Consider the following 20,268-nt stretch of genomic DNA (forward strand, 5'->3'; position numbering starts at 1 on the left):
ATTCCTCTTTTGTTGCCGGACAGATATTGACATTCTGAATTCCTCTTTTGTTGCCGGAGAGATATTGGCATAGCCAAAAAGAGCCATAGAAATGATTTTTGCAGAGAACGGAATTTGGATGGAGTTGACCTCAATTTCATTTTAAGTTCATTGGTCAAAATTTTTCTCTGCTAAAATTTCTCATCCTGCTTACATGTTTGTTTCGTTCGTTATTGCTGTAATGTGAATAATGCTGTCGTTAGGTTTGTCTTTGCGTGAAGCAAACTTCTCTTGCTACTTGCCTCCACATTGATCCGAGGGCGCTGCTTGACGAGCTCTTTCCTCCTTGCTTTATGCTCCCAGGGTGCGGCCCTTGATACCCCGGGAGGTGATAGACATGTGCCATGCCTGCACCAGTGTTGCCCCCGGTGAGCCCCAGATATGGGTCGGCAAGGAGAAGGCGTTCACCTTCGACCACGTCTTCGATTGCTCCTCTGAACAAGACACCATCTACAACACGTGTGTGCGCCCACTTATTGAGGGGTGAGACTCTTTATGGCACTTTCAAGTAATGGCAGTCTCAACCACTGCTTTTTATCAGGAATGGCTTGTCACCATTTCTTTCGTGCGAGACAAAATAATCCAAGGCTGCAAACGGGTCCGCTGAAGCCTTGAGCTCTTTGGGCATTGCTCCTTGGGTTTCCTGAGCACTTAAATTCACGCATGCCTTAAACCCAGCCTTTCCCGCACTTACTCTAAATTGTAACCAGGCGTAATGTGAATACTTTGCAAGGTACATACATTAATCATAAATTTAATTGGAATTTTTTAAGAGCTGTTGTCTGCGTGCTCTTCTTTGCTTGCGTATCGGGCACGAAAGTACAGAAGCCAAGACACGTTCGAGCTCCTCAACTTTGGGTTGCCAGAGCTCAGAAAGATTGAGAACCCCAGTAGTATACAGAGTACACAGCACCTTACTGTTGCCTTTGTAATGAATATTTCCTCATCACTTGTTGCCAAAATCGGAATTGTTCTTCTTTATGAATGTAGTATTTTGATATGTCAAGATTTTCTGCTTGTTAAACAAAAATGCAGTGCATTTTCCAGACATGTATATATGTCACTGTTGTAAAAAGGCCACATGGTCTTTACAATGCATACACATTACAAAAAATTGCGCATTTTTATTCTGGGGCAGGCACATGTACCTCCTCGTGTCGCATCACGTGAATGGCAATCATCTGATGGCATTTTTGTTCTTGTATCTCTTCCAGGTGTTTCGAAGGGTACAACGCCACAGTCCTTGCCTACGGCCAGGTAACCAGTTTGATGTCATATCTCCTGATGTTGTTACTAAGGCCTGTGATCTCCCTTTTTGAGATAGGCTGAGTAATGGAACTCCCAATGTGTTTGTGCAAAAGGCAGAACGAGTGTCCAGGAGAGTTGGGAACCTTGACGTTAAAGAGAGAACTGTAACAACGGCATTGAGTAATTTATCAGGGCAGACATGGAGCATGCCAAACCTTTAAAACCGGAGAAAGCTTGGAGTGGGGGAAGTATGTTAGTGAGGGAAAGTAATTGAGTAATCAGATTCAGATATAAAAGCTTCAAGGGAAGTAAAAAAACATTCTGCTGATGGACGGGAGCCGAATGCGTAACCACTGCATATCATGTGCAGTTCCTTACAAAGAGCAACAGTGGCAGATATCTTCTTTTACTGTAAGCTCTTATGAAAAGGGAGACATAGATTTTACGAAAGGGCTGAATTTTCTTTCCTTTTAATGCTCCCAAGAAACGAAAGGTTCACAAAGTAGTCCACCAGCCTGGGCCTATGCCTGCATTTAAGCACTTGCCAATGCGGTCTTAGCTTGTTGTAGCATGCTGCCTTCTCTCCCACTTCACTTTTACTTTCTAATCTGAAGAATGGTTATCTTATCTCCTAGCTTTAACAATATACCATACCAGAACCTACTGCCATACTTGACAGCTGTTGTAACTCCCTTTGTCACAGGTCTGCAGCTTACACTTGACAGATGCACACCAAAGTGCAAATGTGCACAACACCATCGGAGCAACTGCAATCAGTTGCTGATGCTAAGAAAATTCATCTTATGCTGTGAAAAGCTCAGTAGAGACAATGGATATGACTCCTGTGTCCTCTGTTCCTGATTTGTACCCATGGTCCCATCCGCCTGACGACAAAAATGCATTGCCAACAAGGCAAAGCTGTTGGCATCATGCATTACTGGTTATCTTGACATTCGTGTGTATTAAAGCCAGTGCAGAAGCTGCGCAGTAATTGCAGTTTTGTAACATAAAATTTAAAATATGTATGAACATAACAATAAAAAGATAGGAGCACGTTAGTGCGCTTTGTTAATGGGCTTCACATGGTGTGAGCACATGGTGTGAGTTAAAAAGGAGTTGATGAGAAGCATACCACGAGTAGATCTGAACTGTCAATCACTTCAGGGCAGCTTTAACTGCTTATGTATAACAGATGAATGCCTAAGTTGCAACTGTCATCTTCCTTGAAGAGGTTGCTTGAACACTGGGTCTGTATGGTCTCTGTGTGGGCACATTAATTTTCGCTTAATTCAAGTAGAACCGTTGAGGTGGATATGCGGAAGAGGCAGCTACCTTGCTCTGTAGCTCCTGTTTTTACAACGTACACTGTCGTCTGGGTCTTCCACTTGCAGACTGGCTCAGGCAAGACGTACACGATGGGCACTGGCTACGACCTCCACGTGAACGCCCACGAGCAGGGGATCATTCCGCGGGCAGTGGAGCACCTCTTCCAGGGTATCGCCAGTCGGCAGCAGGAAGCGCGAGACCAGGGGAAGCCGCCGCCAGATTTCAAGGTCAACGTACAGTTTATGGAGGTGTGTGGTTTCTTCTGGTCATGAGTGCGCCGTGGTGCTCTAGTCATCCGCCATCAGCCTTGCTGTCACTACATTAATTTTCAAGAATTTTGGCTTGTTTATTGAAAATGGCTAACACATAGACAGAAGGATGCTGTCTGAACATCTGAGCAACTTGTTTTGTTCTTGCAGCTGTATAACGAGGAAATTTTTGACCTCCTGAGCTCTGGGAAAGACGTACATGAACCGGTAAGTTGTGCAGGAGTGTAGAGGGATGTTTAAAATTTGACCACGTTAATCTCAGCACAATGTATATAAATCTATCCTTTTTTGTTTGGAACTCAGGGAAGAAGGTCCGTGAAAATCCACGAAGATGCGAAGGGCGAGATCTACACTGTTGGCGTGGCGGCAAAGGCTGTACAGAATGTAGATCAGGTGGGCTATTTGCTTTTCTGCCTCTTCTGGCTGTCGCAGGTTTATGTGGCCAAGTAAACACTGAGCTGACAGCGAGCATGGTTTACAGCGATTTAAGGTGAACATGTTGCTTCAGTAGTTAGTCTGCTGTTCTAAAATGTACTTGAGATAAAATGGATTTCTGCTAAACGAAGTGATCGTAATCATTTATAATCACGATTGAAAGCTTTGCAGTTTCTGTGATACATTGCTTGAAGCTCTTCCAAACACATTTCCACCAAAACCAAAATCTGTGACTTGATTCAGCTTCAGCTCCAGCTAACAGAATCCCTAGTGAGCCTTTTTCTTTTTTTAAGAAGGCGCCTCATTACTCTGGCACAGGCATGCGTTCTTCTCACTTCCATCCACATGGTCCCGTGTGCCGAAAATGCACGCTCATCACAAGCTGCTTGTTGTTTTTCTGTTGAAGCCTCCTTACATGAACACTGCCACTTTTCTGGCAGCTCCAGTGCTACAATGTTGCTCTTGTGAAGGAGGCCGCAGAAGGCCCAGCTATCTTTCAGCCATTCTGCTTTGATATGTGGAATTGTGGACATCCAGTACAGCATGACAGAATTGCAAAAAATAGTTACTGCCGCGCAGTTTTCGGTCAGAAGCGGACGACCGTCGCCTGTTTTTTCACCAATTGCTGGTGTGTGGAGCTATTTTCGTCAGTTTTTTTTCTATTATATGCCTTTGTTCCAGTCCCTTGAGGTCTACTCTAATGGGGAAGTCAGTGCATTAACTTTCTTTTGCACCCGCACAGTCAGTTTGTTCGAGGCTACGTGTTGAGAAAAATACTAGTGCCTTTCACCCATATCTTATGTTGCGTTCAAGCTTTCAGCTACATTTCATTAGAGAAATAATTTCAAAATATTATATATACGCATAGATATCCGCAAAACAAATCACGTTTAGCCCTGGCTCACAATGAGGTGCACTTCTGTTAATCCAAACCAGAATCCCTGCTCCCTTCAAGTTTGAACTTGTGCACGGGGGTTGTGTGCAGGTCATGAAGTGCCTTGAATCTGGAGCCCTGTCACGAACAACGGCCAGCACCCAAATGAATGTGCAGTCGTCCAGGTCACACGCAATCTTCACCCTGCACATCAAGCAGCAACGGGTTGTCCAGCTAAATGTGAGTGTGCGCTCTCTCAACCTGTTCGGCTGCAAAGATGCGGTACATGCCTCTATTGCTACCTTATCTTGGATGACTACCCACCTTTAACCCAGTCAAAAAAAACCATTTAGTTATTTAATTTAATTTCAGCTGCAGTGGTGGTGCAGATGATGAGTACAATTTAGTAGGTTAAGCTGCTGATAGCTCTTATTATAGGAACCATATTGGTTCTACCTTGTTTGTCAAAAATGCAAACATTCATTGCAAAAATTGGGTGCAGTTGGGCGGTCCAATTGGATGTAATGGGTAAGACCAATTGGGCCCACCAATTGGAAACCCAAATGGTCCAATTGGACGGTCCAATTGGACAGTCCAATTGGCCCATCCATTTGGAACACCATTCCAATTGGAACCATTTGGAACCAGTTGGAAATCCAATTGGTTCCAATGGTTTTTTTTGACTGGGAACCTAACCTAACCTAATGTGCTACGTATTTAAATCAAGATTTCATGCCTGAGAAAAGGCAACTACCAAAAAGCATCTCTAAGAATGTATACCATCTCTAAGTAATCAGCTTTGTCTGTATATGTATTGGCATGCCTCATCGGGTGCTTTTCTTTGCTGTTGCCTGTCTGGGCTAATGCGAGTCATTCCTGCAATGCCTTGTCTCGTCCAGTTGGATGGAGTTGATGGCGACGAGGACAACGCCATCACCGAGGTCAACGGTGAAGAAGGGGGATCGTCCATGAGTGAATTTGAAACACTCACTGCCAAGTTTCACTTTGTTGACCTGGCCGGATCGGAGAGGCTAAAACGCACGGGCGCCACTGGGGACAGGGCCAAGGAAGGCATCTCCATAAATTGTGGCCTCGTAAGTGTTTTTCTGGTCATTTGACTGGTTATTTAAGCTGCTTTCATATATTTAGGGCAAACTTGTGAGAGCATCATGCTGGGTGGCTGTATAGGCCATTTGATTGCTGAGTGAGCTTAAGGGCGCAGGTTCGATCTTTTCCGCAACAGCTGTGTTTCAATGAAGCTAAAACACACAGAAACTGATACTTTACGTGCGCGCGTTAACCATTTATAAGTTGTAAGCTGCATGCATATCTCAGATGCATACAAATGGCAAAGTTGCACTCGGAATGTCTCTAGAAATTGAATAACGTCACTTCAAAGCTGTTTCGACTACTGGTTTTGTACAGAAAAGGCACTCACAGTCGCACTAATTACCTCATAAAAACTTCAAATGTTGTACATATCCATCAGTCTTTTGTATGTATAACACGACTTGCTTTAGAATTGAAAATTACATCAAGAAGTATTATAAGTATTGTAAGTACCATTATTTTTTTCCACCTGCGCTTGTAAGGCATACATAACACCAAGGAGGCCTATTAGGCAAAGATAGAAACACGAATGGCTTGTTTGATAGTTTGGTAGTATTCACCACTCGGAAATATGGTACGTAGGTACACTGCTTTTTGTTCACCAGCACTTGAAACAAATGGGACACGTGTCTCACAGCCATATAAAGGGTTAAGGAACCCTAGGTGGTGAAATATAATATGGAGCCCTCATTTAGTGCACCTTGGAGCTTATAGTGTTGCTTTCACATGTAAAATTCCTTTAACTAACCTGTCTTCATTGTAAGCTTTTTTTATGATCTGTAATCTTGAAATTGCACATTTGAAGTAAATAACACATTATTAAATTACAGACCATATACTGGTCCCCAATTTAGAGCTCATAATGCATTTGAGATCATCTTCACATTCATGCTCCATACAGAAATATTCAGATCGGTTCACTGATTACAGGAGACTACGTTAGCGTCGCGAGACTGTGGTGCATAGATAATTAAAGCATGCATTGCTCTTAGCATTGCCACATTACTTAGTTGCATTAAGGCAGGAGTTAGACACTCTGAACCCATGCAGTACCAGTGCTTGCAAGTTATGCACCAAAGCATATGCACACTGAAGTTTTCTTAATCTTTTCTTTATCAGACACGACGTTTTATTTTATGCACTCAAGACTTGCAGCTTCACTTGCGTCCAGCTCTTTTGCTTAACTGTACAGCATAATTAGTAAAACGCCACTGAACTGCTGGATCTCTCCATTTCCATCTTTTGTTGTCTCTCGCCACAGCTTGCTCTTGGCAACGTTATCTCAGCCCTGGGCGACGCATCTAGGAGGGTGTCGCATGTACCATACCGCGACTCCAAGCTGACTAGGCTACTGCAGGATTCCCTAGGAGGAAACAGGTTTGTACGTTACATTTTCTTGTGGGGCAACTTGTGGCATTTCTCTGGGCTTGCAACAAATGTTACCAAGTTCACTGGTTGGACTGCTTTCTTTTTTTTTTCCCCATAGCCGTGTGGCGCACAGGTTGTTCTGATATGCATGCATGCATCGTGTGACGCTGCGTGTTCTCTCTTTCCAGCCGAACCCTGATGATCGCCTGCGTCTCCCCGTGCGACCGAGATTTCATGGAGACGCTGAACACCCTCAAATATGCCAACCGAGCCAAGAACATCAAGAACCGGATCACGGTAAACCAGGACAAGTCAAGCCAGACGATTGCTGCCCTGAGGCACGAGATCCAGGAGCTGAAGTTGGAGCTCATGGAGTACAAACAGGTGAGGATGTGCTCTTCATTTTCTTTGTTACATGAGGCACGGATGTTTTCTTAAGCCTTGCGTTATTCGTGTTTGTGTTGTGTTCCTTTGCAATCTTGTGCTTGTCTGCAGTCCTGAAAATTAAATTTAAAATTTATATTACAGCTTGGTGTTTGAACTTTTCTTTATTTCTTTCACCTTTCGCTTGTGGCCTCTGATATGGCTCGGTATACAGTCTGAATACTGGCTACATTAGTATAATCCCAGGTGTCCATCTGAAAACTCGATGTCATCAGTGAAAGTTTACAGATTGCCCTTTCTTAGAGAGCACAACCAGTTTTCCTTTTGTTAATGGTTCAGCCAGAGTTTCGATGTCAAGCTACACTACTATATTGTTTAATGGGGGTGTTTCCATGTTGTTTGGCTACATCTTCTGTCGTTTTTCAGTCTTGAATATCCAGCCCTGAGCATCTCACTTGTCCACTTTCATAGCAGACAAATTTTCAAGGGAAACTCCTTATAGTTCTTCACACTGCTGACTACAAGTTTCCTACGCATACAGCCGCTATCAGAAGTTTGTATGGCACGTGACTTTGGCGAGGGAATTCGTTTGTTGCATCCAGGGCGAAGTACTTGAGAATTTAATGGTGCACTTCGTAATTATAAAACTAGGAATTGGGCTGCATATCCCTATTCAAGGTTACTTGCAAAAACAGCGATAAGATTAATTTCCTGCAGTAACACTGTGTTCCATGAACTGCGAGTGAGTTGTCCCCATGTCCTTGGCAAGTAGCGAGGAAGTAAGATTTTTTTTTTTTTTACTGTAGTCCAGATATGCCACCGTCACTATTCTCGTACTCGAATAAAGCGCAGACAATTGTTTAACAACATGGCTGAGTGAATGCCTTGCTCACTAATGTCCCCGGAGCCCATCACTACGGCATCCCTCATAGCCTGAGTCGCTTTGGGACGTTAAACCCCCATAAACCGAACCAAACCATCCGACCTGGCCTGTGTTGCTCCCATCGCAGGGCAAGCGTCTGGTCGGCGAAGATGGCACGGAGCAAGTGAACGACATGTTCTACGAGAACACCATGCTCCAGACGGAGAACAACAACTTCCGCACGCGCATCAAGGCCCTCCAGGAAACGGTGGAGCGGCTGACGGTCAAAAACACCGAGCTGCTCGCTGAGCAGGCAGCCAGCTCGTGGGTCGGTCGCGGGGACTCGGACACCAGGGACGACGTCAAGAACCTCATTCAGGGCTACCTCAAGGAGGTTGAAGAGCTCAGGTGTGCTGTGCACGCACATGCAATATACGTTCATTAACATCAAAGGTGGCTGTTGCAATTCAGTGTCAGGTAGTGCGTCGTGTTTTCTTCACTCGAACATTAGCACTTATTCAATAAATGCCCACTCAGTGACTGATCTCAATAATGCCGCCTCGGTGCACAATAGCAAACCTGTTGTGGTAGCCCTGCCTACAAGCTGTACGCAGCCCTACAGAAATTGGCAGATGTCCTGCTCCTTTGTTCTTCATTCTTTCGTTCTTCAAACTTTTGTTCTTGGTTGGCTCAGTATTGCTACAAGAAGCCTCCAGAATGAATGTTGAGCGTTGCTCCGAACAAAACCAGTTTATACTAAAATTAACGTCAAGACTCCAGTATGTGACTCTTCCCAAAGAAGGGTGTTGAACGCGTTGTTGCTAGAGCCACCATGCTTGAAGTGCTAGCTTGCTCAAGCAGATGAGGGAGTGAGCATGATCAAGGCATCAGAAGAATTTTGTTCTTTATTAGGTTCTAACTTTAAGGATAATTATGATGATTTAATCGTTCTGTTCCTGCTAATGTTCGCGACAAAAATATCGAGTCTGAAGGGGAGGTTTGGAACTTAAGGTTTGCGGTCAAGGTTTGGAGCAACTGTAAATCTACGTTCTGAGTTTAAAGGCAAACTTTGAGGCCTCGAGACTTTTGTCCAAGGCTGTATGTGAGCACTGGGTTTTACAGAGATCATTGCTTCTTTTATGCTGCTTAGTAGTGCTGCGCGATTTTAAATCCTTAGACCCTGGTGCACAGCTGTAACACTAGATACTTGTTTTTGTTATTTGTTTCCGCACTGCCTTATTGCAATTTCTGAGGGTCGTTTGATGCAACTGTCCGCTGCAAAACGTTATGGTTGACAAGTTGGCTGCAACGCTGTCATTGCGTGCAGGACCAAGCTTATGGAGTCTGAAGAAGTGTGCGCCCAACAGCGCAAGCAGCTTCAGCGATACCAGACCCGCCTCTCAATGTCTCCGGGTGCAACGGTCGCCGTGAGTGGGGCCTACGATATTAGCGGCGACGTCGAGGAGACCAGCGTGGAGGACGTCCTTGCGGAAGCCAAGAGAGACGTGGAGAACCTCAAGCGCAAGACCAAGCACCTGTCATCTAAGGCCAGCAAGTATGTATGACACTTGCAAGTGTGTGTGGAATAGTGACATTAGCCAGCTGATGCAGGTGTACAGTTATGTTTATGTATACTTTGTTTTTGTTTTGCTCAGAGAGGAAGAGGATGACGAAAAGAAGTCTGATGCCGATGAGGACACGGCAGAGATCAGTGGCAACAACGAGAGCTCTGAATCAGAAGCTGAAGAGCTGGAAGAAGATGGTGAGAGTGCAGTGCTTTCAGCTGCCATTCCCTAGCCTGTGTTCATTTCTCTTCAAGTGACGTCTCGTAAAGGTAGTCATTTAACAATGGTGTTCGTAAATAGCACAGTAATGTTGACCTCTTTTGTTTCTCTAGTTTTGATTGTTGCAGCATCATTCTGACTAACAACTGCTGGTTTTAACTGCTACATTAAACTGGTGTGGTAACTTACTTCTACACTGACTGAGCTTTTATCATGCACATCACTTAACCTTGCTTGGTTTATTTCACTTTCAATGGTATGATTTCCTTGATCCACTCCTGTCCGCTGATCACAGCTGTGCAGCAACAAAAGAGTGTGAAAAGTCTGCTCCACTATGGGAGATTCCTAAGCATGTTGGATTGGATGTAGTGTGACAACTTTTTTGTGACAGCACATCTCCTCTAGTTACTTTACGTGTCCCATCTTTCCGCAGATCCATGGTCATATAGCTCAGGCTGGCCCGAAATCCTGTCTTATTATCAGTGTAATGAAAGAAATTCCATGGCCTCTCACGTCTTTTTACAAGCAGTGCCTCCATAGAGAAGCATCACTGCACGTTCTGCCCAGTTCTATTTGTGCAATTTCATTTCACTGGCTGTGGCTTGTACTGCATGACCCATGACAGTTACGTGTCTGAGATCCCAACAGACTAATCTGAAGTGGTGTGTGCGACACAAAGTGGCTGCTTAGTTTTCTGCCTTTGGTGGAAGATGGACCGTTATATAATAGTCAATTTTTAAAATAAGGTGTTTATTTGCTGTCTTCTGAGGGGAAGCCTTTTATTCAGATCAATACAATCCCACTTTATTTTGGTCCCATTAATTGCTCACTTGTCGCGCGTTGTGTCTTTGCAGAGTCCATGGGCAAGGACCTGGCCAATCTCACCACCGAGATCTCGTTCAAGCAGAAGCTGATTGACCAGCTGGAGCAGAGCCAGCGCAGGCTGCAGACCATGCGCATGCACTACGAGGAGAAGCTGATGCAGCTCCAGCAGAAGATCCGCGAGACGGAGGTCGAACGAGACCGCATCCTCGCCAACATGAGTGAGTTGCGATGCAGGGGTTGGAACTTTTGCTCCGACCTGCCATCGTGAAAACTGATATCAAGAAGGCTTTCGCTAGCTGGCAGTGCATGTTTTGATCTGAACAGCGTGGGAGGTTGGAAACAAAAAGTGCGAGGCAAGCACTGACCTATGCCTCCTATATTACAGCGCAGCTCTTAGGCAACCAATCTCTCGAAACTCTGAATAATGGTCAGTTTTTACAACTAGCGAATTTTTTTGAACCACACCTTAGCCACCCTCTTGTCATGAGAAGACGGCTGAGGTCACTATTCCGTCGGTTGGGGACCTCGAGATCCTTGCACAGCCAAGGATGGCTGCTGAGGTTGTCGACCCTTTTTAAAGCATTTACCATAAGTCTCTTTTAAGATTTTGTCTTATATTTTTACTAGGTTCCACGAATTAACTTTTTAGGCCCTTTACACCGCCGTTCATTTAGACTTTTCTATAACATCTATTTAAAAGAATTTTCTATACCCGGAGCTTGGCGCATGATAGCCTTAGTTGCTTATGCGCCATTAAAATCAACTCAACTCAACTCAACTTAGGCAACCTATCCTCTGTTTCGCGTCACAGTCATCGGTGTTGGCATAGTTGGCGTAACATGCCACCTGGCAGGTGAAGTTTTTAGGCATGTTACAGGTGGCGTGTTGGCGGGTAGTATTAGAGCAAAACGCTACCTGCCATGGCGAGAGCAGAGGAATGGACAACAGGAAGGTGCTTGGCACTGAAAGATCGCCAAGGGTGGCAGTTAAATCATTTGAAGAGTTGCGCTCATATTTCGCATTACCAACTATCAAAATCGTCTGTCCATTTTTTTTCTGATGCCTGTCAGATCATCTGCTTTCCAATGGGAGCAGCGTAAGGGAGCAGCTTATTCATCAGCTATCCTCAATGTAGCTAGCTCCAGCGGGAGCCTGCATTACGTCAGCCTGAAGTAGCCTTCACAACGCGATGCAGTTCGATGGGTGCTCGTTAGGCCATCTGCTTTCCAATGGGGGTAGCGTAAATACCTGATTTAGTTACCAGTTATCCACGATGTGTGCACTCTGGCTGGAGCCCCATGTTATGCCACCCATGCTGCAGCACTGCGCAGCACTCTCCACGGCCTCCTTGACATGACACAGTCTGGTGGGACCCTAGGTGACCAGATTAAGCTAGCATAGGCAGAAAAGGCAGTGAGCTGGGAAGGGTAGGAGAGAGGGGCAGGAAAGGGCTTGATTTTAAGGGAGGGTGTTATGCAGGGAAACACGATCTTGCCTGTGCTATTCACAGCCTGTTTGCAAGAGGTATTCAGAGGCCTGGATTGGGCACAACTTGGGGTAAGAGTTAATGGAGGATACCTAAGTAATTTTCAATTCGCTGATGACATCGCCTCACTAAGTCACTCAGGAGATGAACTGCAAAGCATGATCAATGAGTTAGACAGGCAGAGTAGCACGTTGGGGCTAAAAATGAATGTGCAGAAAACCAAAGTAATGTTGTCTTCAACAGCGTTCAGCAGTCTTCAACAGCGAGGCACTGGAAGTGATAAGGGAATACGTCTTCTTGGGGCAGGTAGTGACCGCAGATCCGGATCACGAAAGGGAAATAGGTTTGGAAGTTTGGAAGTGAATACTAAGTAGCCCAACTACTCATGTTACTTGCTGTGCTTAAGTAAGTGTGCATGGCTTCAGTGAACTGACGCGCAGCTGCTTTGTACCACTGTGCAGGCTCTGCAGGCACATCGAAAGATTCCGAGGAGAAAGTCCGCAAGATCAAGAACGATTTTGAGCGCAAGCTGAGCCATCTGCAGGGGGAGTTGAAGAAAATGCAGTCGGCCAAGCGCGAGCATGCGCAGCTCATGAAGAACCAGGCCGAGTACGAGCGGCAGGTCCGCAAGCTCAAGCAGGAGGTGGCAGACATGAAAAAGAACAAGGTGAGCACTTGCACGGCTGGTGAATTCACCCCATTTTGCACAGCTTTACGTTGAGAAACGGGCAGGGTAGGTTCAGTCCCCATTGCTGCCAGATGCCAATAGGCTTTTCAGTGGATACAAGCTTTCTCCTAGTCTGGTGCTTTACTTTTCTGCGGTGAAATGCTTCGAAAGATGGGTCGTTGACCCCATCTTGAGTAGACCAAACACTAGCCGTGGGGCAGAGTAGATTAATCATATTGTGAGAAATCCAGGAATATATATAGTTGGTCGTTTTGAGTAAAGGGGTAGCGGTGTTGGTGTGCACCAGAGTATGGCCTCAGTACAAAGCTGTTCTTGTTTTGAAGTCTGTAGTTCAATAAAAAGGCCTTGACAGTGGTTTCTGGTTCAATCCCTAGTCCAGAACAGACCTGAGCTCTCCATTTGAAAGGGAAAGTTTAAACCGATAGACAGTTCACATGAGGGTTTTTGTTAGCGCGAGATACTATTTTACTAGAAATTTACCTAGGGCACTTGGTTTTCTAACTAGGGATTAATTCGCAGCTGCTGGAACGCATTATCACAACTGCACACGTGAACATAGGTGCAATAGCTAGGGGTCCAAAGTTTGATCACGTAGATGGGACAAGTAATTGTTCATGTACTACCAGCCTTCAAAAGAAGTTTTTTCTTGACAGTCACATGGCTACAGTCAGCCAAGTCAGTTTCTGTGTGCACAAATATATGTTACTTTCTGTGGGAAGGAAACAGTATTTCAAATGAATTTACAGCTCTTCACAGTAGTACGACAATTTGGTCATTGTCTAGAAGCACTGGCTGACTTTGAAACTGAAATCAGCTGAAGCTCGTGTAAAATGAGCAAGTGATTTAACACCCCAACGAGAGCGTAAAGATATAAAGCAGTAAGCTTGGAGCATTTTATCATGCATTCTGAAATCTGTGGTCCCGTCTAGTCAAGGTAGACTGTAGCACCTGCCTGCAGTGCCTGTACATTTGGCATAGCCTTCCAAAGCCCATTTCTCTTTTTTTTTGTTACGTAGGTAGCGCTGGTGACCAAAATGAAGGAAGAGAGTAGGAGGCACCAGGAAGCGGAGAAGCGCCGGAACCGGCAGATGGCGCAGATGCTCAAGGAGAGCAGGCAGCAGGAGAACCGCATCCGGTCCCTCGAGGCCCAGAACCGGACCAAGGAGACGGTGCTCAAGCGGCGGCATGAGGAGATGGCTGCATTGCGCCGCCTGGCACGACCCATGTCTCAGCGCGTCGCGGGACGTGTGGCCGCGCAAAACCAAGGTAACTTCATCAACATCATCAGTGTGACTACGCCTACTGCAGGGCAAAGGCCTCTCCCATGTCTCTCCAATCAACCCTGTCCTTCGCCAGCTGTGGCCACCGTATCCCTGCAAACTTCTTAATCTCATCCGCCCACCTAACTTTCTGCCACCCCCCGCTACGCTTGCCTTGCTACGCTTGCCGGAGCCCTCCACTACAGCGTCTCTCATAGCCTTAGTTGCTTTGGGACGTTCAACCCCATAAACCAATCTTGGAATTCACTCCATTGCCCTTAAGGACCACCGGTTATCTTGCCTTTGCATCACATGCCTTGTCCACACCCATTTCTTCCTCTTGATTTCGACTAGGAAGTCATTGACACGTTTGTTCCCTCACCCACTCTGCCCGTTTGCGGTCTCTTTTCTTTCCATAGCTCGCTGCATTGTCCTTCAAATACTTGTTTAGTGGGAGTGGCTTGGCTTTAGGTAACTTCAAAAACTCTGGCCAAGTTGCTGTGTAGAGCTTCGTTAGATCCATGTTTAAGCATGCTAGAATTCTTAGATAGTAGGTTTAAGCATGCTAGAATTCTTAGATAGTAAAACTCGTGACGTGCATAGGGGACAGTATCTCCGTGTTATCATCGGCATGCAGTTTGTCTTTTTGTTCTTCCTTCACCGCATAATGCCAGCTTAGTGCGTTTTCAAGTGTAGCTTGGGAATGTGGCTTTTCAGGCAAAGTCCGGAATGTTCCCACATTTTTCTTAATTGCACTGACAGAATTGCATGTGGCAAATGTTAACCACACAACAGAATTTCTTGATGTGGATACTGTCATTAGAACATCAGTAATAGACTGAGGGTAAATCAAATTCATACATCATCACAGTGGAAAAGACTTTGTTGTTTTCCTCATTTGTCTCCACATGTACAGTCGTGCAATGAATAATGTGGACCATGCTTCTGCATTCACTCTTCTGTCACATTGCAGAATGGAAATGTGGAAATGTTTGCTGCCTCTATCCAAGAGGGCAAAACTAAATATTACTTGCATATGCATCAAACATCTATTACTTCTCAATAAGTAGTGCATCAGCATACTTTGACTGCTGAAGCATGGTCCATGTTCTTCTATCCACCGTACTTGTATTAAAATTTATTGTTTAGCGTGTTTTTTGCAAGTCCTGCGAATCTTGGCCGGCTCCCATCCAAGTTATCCTGGCTGAATGTGTAACGGCAGTTCGTAGTTTCTGCTGCGGCTCTGTCGAGGACTCGTTTCCTTATGCTTCTGCTTTGTTTTTTTTGTTGTTGTTGCAGCTCCAAGAAAAGCATTGGCCATTTCTCCGAAGGTTGCTAAGCAGAAGTGGCAGACACTTGAGAAGAACGTAAGCTCTTGTCTTTATCGCAGTATGTGAGATTACATATTGCTAGGAAGGGGATACAACTCTTGCTTCTTTTCATGGACAGATCGACAAGCTGGTCTTGACGAAGCAAAGTGTCTACACACTGGAGAGGGACATGGAGCGCTCACTTATGGTAAGTACTTTGCCGAGGAGAAACCGCTCAGCATTCTTTAATGGGAAAGCGCAAGTTTTTGAGCAACTGTTGAGCAACTGTTGAGCAACTGTTGAGCAACTGTTGAGCAACTGTTGAGCAACTGTTGAGCAACTGTTGAGCAACTGTTGAGCAACTGTTGAGCAACTGTTGAGCAACTGTTGAGCAACTGTTGAGCAACTGTTGAGCAACTGTTGAGCAACTGTTGAGCAGCTGTGGAGCACAGTGCACTATTGCTGGTCTTGAGCAACATATTCCACATGCATTATGTAGTGCGAGATTTTCTTTTCATATTTCCACTGATATATTTTTTTTTTGTGCACTTCAATTGTGATGCAATTTTGGTATAATGGAGCGAGTAATCCTTCACAGCAAAGTTTTGCTGCAGTCATTCAAGCACCTTCTGCACATTTCTAAAGCATAGTTCAAACACGTTTCGATACGTACTGGAATGGTATTTTGACAGGTCCGTATGCCTTATGAGGAGTTGCATGCATGTATTTGAGGCAAGCCTAAGTCTTCCCTCTTCTTTCAGGAACGAGAGAAACTAACACGCTACCTGGAGAAGACTGTGCGGAAACGAGACAGAGCATTGAGAGCTGGGAAAGTAAGAATTCTTTTTTTTTGTCTCTTCAGACAAATTAATTCATCTTCATGCTGCCAATCATGCGCGTGCTGTCATGTCAGAGTGCGTTTTGGCATCAAGGTTCATCTTGCTAATGTTGAAACAAATGGCAGTCACTCACTGTTAGGAAGCCTTTCGTTTAGTTCATTACTTAATTGGGGACGTGTTATTTTTTACAAATTCAATCTTCTCCGCATCTCAAGTAGAAAAAGATGACGAAAGTCTCTTGACGAAACGATGCCGCCAAGTGCTTGTGTTTCCATCTTTGTCCCTGCTATTGTAATTGTGTTCTGAAATCCAATTATGGCTCCCTGGCAACTTACCTAATTGTCTTGCCTTAACACTCAAGAAGTCTGCGGGAATATGGTGGCCGCAACTGGCACAGGACAGGGTTAATTGGAGAGACATGGGAGAGGCCTTTGCCCTGCATTGGCCGTAGTCAGGCTGATGATGATGATGATGATGAGCACTCAAGCTGTCATCACTAGGTGTCTTTGCCCCCTGGTGGCGAAATGACGCACCAAACTGGAACAAGACACACCCGAAAGAAATCTTTACTGCTGCCACTGACACTTGCTGCCTTGCGACGCCCCCTTGCGCAGGACCAGCGGGACATCAGAGACCTTGAGGACCAGATTGAGAACATGCGTGCCAACCTTGACTACCTGAACGAGAACATCCGCGAGTGTCAGGCGAACATCCTGCAGGTTGAAGAGACCAAGGAGGACACGGACTGCCTCGAGCTGGACTCCATCCTCGACGGGATGGTGGACTCGAAGGCGCGCTATCTTGTCGACAAGCTGCTGCACATGGCCATCAACCAGGTACAGTGGAACCTGCTTTCGCCAAGCTTGCAGACATTGGTGCAACAAGCAAGCATGTTGGCGGTGGTCAGCATGTTCACTTTAATGACTCTGCAATCCCATGGTTTGGATTGCAGTGTGTGCACGGCAGGGGATACCATACTTATGTTTTGTGAGGAATGTTGGTTACTGCTTCAGCCCTTTGCTAGTGAGGTTGTTGCTATCAGGAACAGTCCTTGGAAAGACTGGAAAGCTCTTTTGAGTCTTTTCTGTTCAACTGATACATGCCTGTTGTTCGTACCAGTTCCTATGTTCATGTCTGTGCAGTATAAGGGGGCAGCAAATTATAATCCGTTGTAGTATATTGCAGTTGTGCTGTATTGCAACTCCGTAGCATGAATAGATGAAGTGAAAATGCATTGTCGGAAATAACTGAAACATTTCATCGCTAACGTGCTCTCCCAGCTTCAAAGAGAAGACATGTCGGTCTGCCCGCAGTTTTGGCATAGCCATGTCCGAGCATGCATTGAGTTATATCTGCTTCCAGTTGCTATTGCCAGGATATAGTCGCTAGCATCCTTTTTACTGTAGTTTGCAAAATGGAAGCATGTTGCAGCGATTCTAGCAGCTGGTAGTGTGCAGAAAATGTTGACATTAGCTTTAACATTTCATCGTGACCTCCCCCCACTAGTCGGAACTGTGTGTCATTAAAATTCTTATTACCTTCGGAGTTTAGTGTTTTGCGTTTTCACTATAGCACTATGATGCCTTCCTCCCAGAGCCTTCAAGCAGCGCAGAGCAAGGCTGTGGTCCAGGAGCTGGAAGCCAGGCTGGAGCAGGTGGAGGCCAACAACGCCATTCACCAGAACCTGCTGCAGCACACAATGAACCAGATGCAGCTGGAACCGGTGGCACCTCCCAGCTGGTCCGAGGAACCGGGTAGGTGCTATTGCACCAAGCTGCGCGTCTCTAGCCACACGGGGATGAGCTATGCGACTGCACATGCATCAATCATCTACTGATGAAAGGGTTCCGGAGCTTAGGAAGAGCGAAGGTTTTCTCTTCGACTATCGCTTCTTTGTAACTGAAGGTAGCTCCAGCAACAGATATCGTGTTCCCTCTTTTACTCAATATGAGTCGTCGCGTTGGCTAAGTGTTTCTGGTACTGCGGTGCTGACCCGCGGTGGTGACGCCGCGGCGATCACATTTCGTTCGATGGAGGCAAAATGTTAAGAGGCCCGTGTAGTGTGCGGTGTCAGTGCACGTTAAAGAACCCCAGGTGGTGGAAATTTTCGGAGCCCTCCACTACGGCGTCCCTCATAGCCCGAGTTGCTTTGGGACGTTAAACGCCCATAAACCATAAACTATCTTTCACTTAATGCTCCATACAGGAGCCTGTAAGGTATTCTAAATGAATCATTCAAAAAGAAAGCTGGGCAATTGTGCATGAAGCAGTTTAACGGACCTTTCTTGCATTGCATAGTGAGGCTCGATCATGTTAAGAGTTTAGCCAGGCGATGTGCAATGTGCAGGAGATTGGGAGTGTTGCTTCAAATATAAGCAACTAACTGTTACTTGCCATTTTGAACTAAGCATGCAAGGCTTTGTCGAGCTTCGTTGAAGGGAGATTGATGCATTTTTTGTGTTAATACGGCTGCATATTACTTCTTCAAAATGAGGCATAAGTTACATTATATCAGGGACTTCCATTGTATGTACGTCTAATTGATCATTTCTTTATTTCATTGTCCTGTTATTGTTTAACATTATCATTGCTAGGAGTGACTGCTAGCACCTTGAAGCTATTAGTGCCATGCATTAATCATGTATGGCCATGCTATTGGAAATGCCGCTGTACAGAGATTTAACTTTGTGCCTAAATTGGGGAAACTAAGTGGTCTGCATGTTCAAAGATGAAGTACTTATGATGTGCATGAAAGCAGCAGTATCTTTCATCTGCTTCTTTTGGGAAGAGACTGCCTGGATCACTTTTGACATTCTTTTTTTTTTTTTTTTACTTTTGCAGATAGCGTCCCCAGCACAAGGTCAACTTCACCTACAGACATGTAAGCGTTTTTTTTTTTTTTTGCTTCATATAGTCAATCAAACCTCGGTATAATGAACATGGCTACTACGAATTATTGGCCACAGCAAAATGTTCCGAAATATATTTTACAAACAGCGGTTATATCGAACCGCCAAGCACCAAGCTATGGATGGCAGGCAGCAGACTGCCTCGCTACACGGGTGACTGGCAGTGGTGTGGCAAGCGTTGTCGCCACAGTTCATGCTTTATCTGGCATTTGCCAACAGTGCCACTGAAGATATAGCGGCGTGAACAGCTGGTAGCCAGGCGGTCTGCAGCCTTTCACCCCTCTCTCGCCTGTTAATAGTGCCCCGGAACCAGTGACATGGTCGGTTTTAGCCTACCAGCGATCCTGTACTCACGTTATCACAGAGGTGGTGAAAATGGCGATAGTTTTCATCCTGGCGTCCGGTTTTTCACGCGACACCGCTGTAATGCAGCCAAGCCGCCCTAGCTGGCATTTCATCTGCTGCTGCAGTCTGCTGGTAGTTCTGTGAGGGGAAGCCAGCCTGACGCATTTGACGCTAAATTTTTTGCGGCCTCTACAATCACAGTGAGTGGCTTTCAAATGCCACTAAAAACTTTAGAAAAGGTCTTGCCCAGCTGCTGTCTGACTAAACTATGCCATTTCTCAGATTTTTCACTAAATTTTACAGTTCGAATTTGGGCTTATCAAACTATTTTTTTCAATTTTTTACCTGTTCGCTATATTTCTATCAATACACAAGTTAGAACTGCTGCAAGAAAGGCTTTCATTTATGGTAATGCACTTGGGTGTGCTCCTTCACATAGCACTCGGTTGCAGCCATAAGTGACCTCTTACCTCTTGTGTTAAAATTTAAACCTTTTCCTTTTTATGTACCGACCGTTTGTCATTTGTCTCGGTCATCATTAAAGCTAAGAAACACTTCGGCAATGCCTTTGTGATCCTTATAGCCGAAGTGCAAAGTTGTCATTTAGAAAACATGGCTAAGACTACATTCTCGCGCTTCTCTTGGAACAGGTCTACCTCAGATACACAGTCGCAGGGCACGACAGCAACCTTCTCAAAGAGCAAGGTAGGGAACAGTGCCATGCTTGCATATGCCACTGGTGAAGCTCCGGTTGTTTCTTCTGTTTGTGCTATTCTTCACTTTTGATTTCTGAACTGGAAGTGGGGCAGTTATTTGCCTTTGCAGTAAGCTCCCAATGGGCACTGAAACTTCATTGGACGTCTCGGACGTTCCCAGGACGTCTCGGACGTTCCCAGGACGTCTCTGAC

At 45.3% G+C, this 20,268-nt stretch overlaps 1 protein-coding gene across 4 annotated transcripts in view; it reads left to right on the plus strand.

Annotated features, from left to right (window-relative positions):
* LOC149366121 (kinesin-like protein KIF21A) overlaps positions 1 to 20,268 on the plus strand; it is a 60,120-nt gene that overhangs the window by 17,771 nt on the left and 22,081 nt on the right. For all 4 annotated transcript variants that reach the window (XM_089548809.1, XM_089548819.1, XM_089548828.1 and 1 more), the window contains exons 2-23: positions 343 to 522; positions 1,254 to 1,296; positions 2,679 to 2,861; positions 3,033 to 3,089; positions 3,186 to 3,275; positions 4,303 to 4,431; positions 5,091 to 5,285; positions 6,563 to 6,678; positions 6,858 to 7,053; positions 8,064 to 8,323; positions 9,243 to 9,470; positions 9,571 to 9,677; positions 10,554 to 10,742; positions 12,472 to 12,677; positions 13,715 to 13,964; positions 15,257 to 15,324; positions 15,407 to 15,475; positions 16,029 to 16,100; positions 16,721 to 16,942; positions 17,701 to 17,860; positions 18,948 to 18,987; positions 20,011 to 20,065. In XM_089548809.1, the coding sequence (XP_089404935.1) occupies positions 377 to 522; positions 1,254 to 1,296; positions 2,679 to 2,861; positions 3,033 to 3,089; positions 3,186 to 3,275; positions 4,303 to 4,431; positions 5,091 to 5,285; positions 6,563 to 6,678; positions 6,858 to 7,053; positions 8,064 to 8,323; positions 9,243 to 9,470; positions 9,571 to 9,677; positions 10,554 to 10,742; positions 12,472 to 12,677; positions 13,715 to 13,964; positions 15,257 to 15,324; positions 15,407 to 15,475; positions 16,029 to 16,100; positions 16,721 to 16,942; positions 17,701 to 17,860; positions 18,948 to 18,987; positions 20,011 to 20,065 (3,081 nt within the window). In that variant the 5' untranslated portion in view covers positions 343 to 376. The remainder of the gene's footprint in view (positions 1 to 342; positions 523 to 1,253; positions 1,297 to 2,678; positions 2,862 to 3,032; positions 3,090 to 3,185; positions 3,276 to 4,302; positions 4,432 to 5,090; positions 5,286 to 6,562; positions 6,679 to 6,857; positions 7,054 to 8,063; positions 8,324 to 9,242; positions 9,471 to 9,570; positions 9,678 to 10,553; positions 10,743 to 12,471; positions 12,678 to 13,714; positions 13,965 to 15,256; positions 15,325 to 15,406; positions 15,476 to 16,028; positions 16,101 to 16,720; positions 16,943 to 17,700; positions 17,861 to 18,947; positions 18,988 to 20,010; positions 20,066 to 20,268) is intronic.

Source organism: Amblyomma mixtum, chromosome 1 (genome assembly GCF_055824585.1).
Source record: "Amblyomma mixtum isolate Tamu chromosome 1, ASM5582458v1, whole genome shotgun sequence".
Classification (NCBI taxonomy): domain Eukaryota; kingdom Metazoa; phylum Arthropoda; class Arachnida; order Ixodida; family Ixodidae; genus Amblyomma; species Amblyomma mixtum.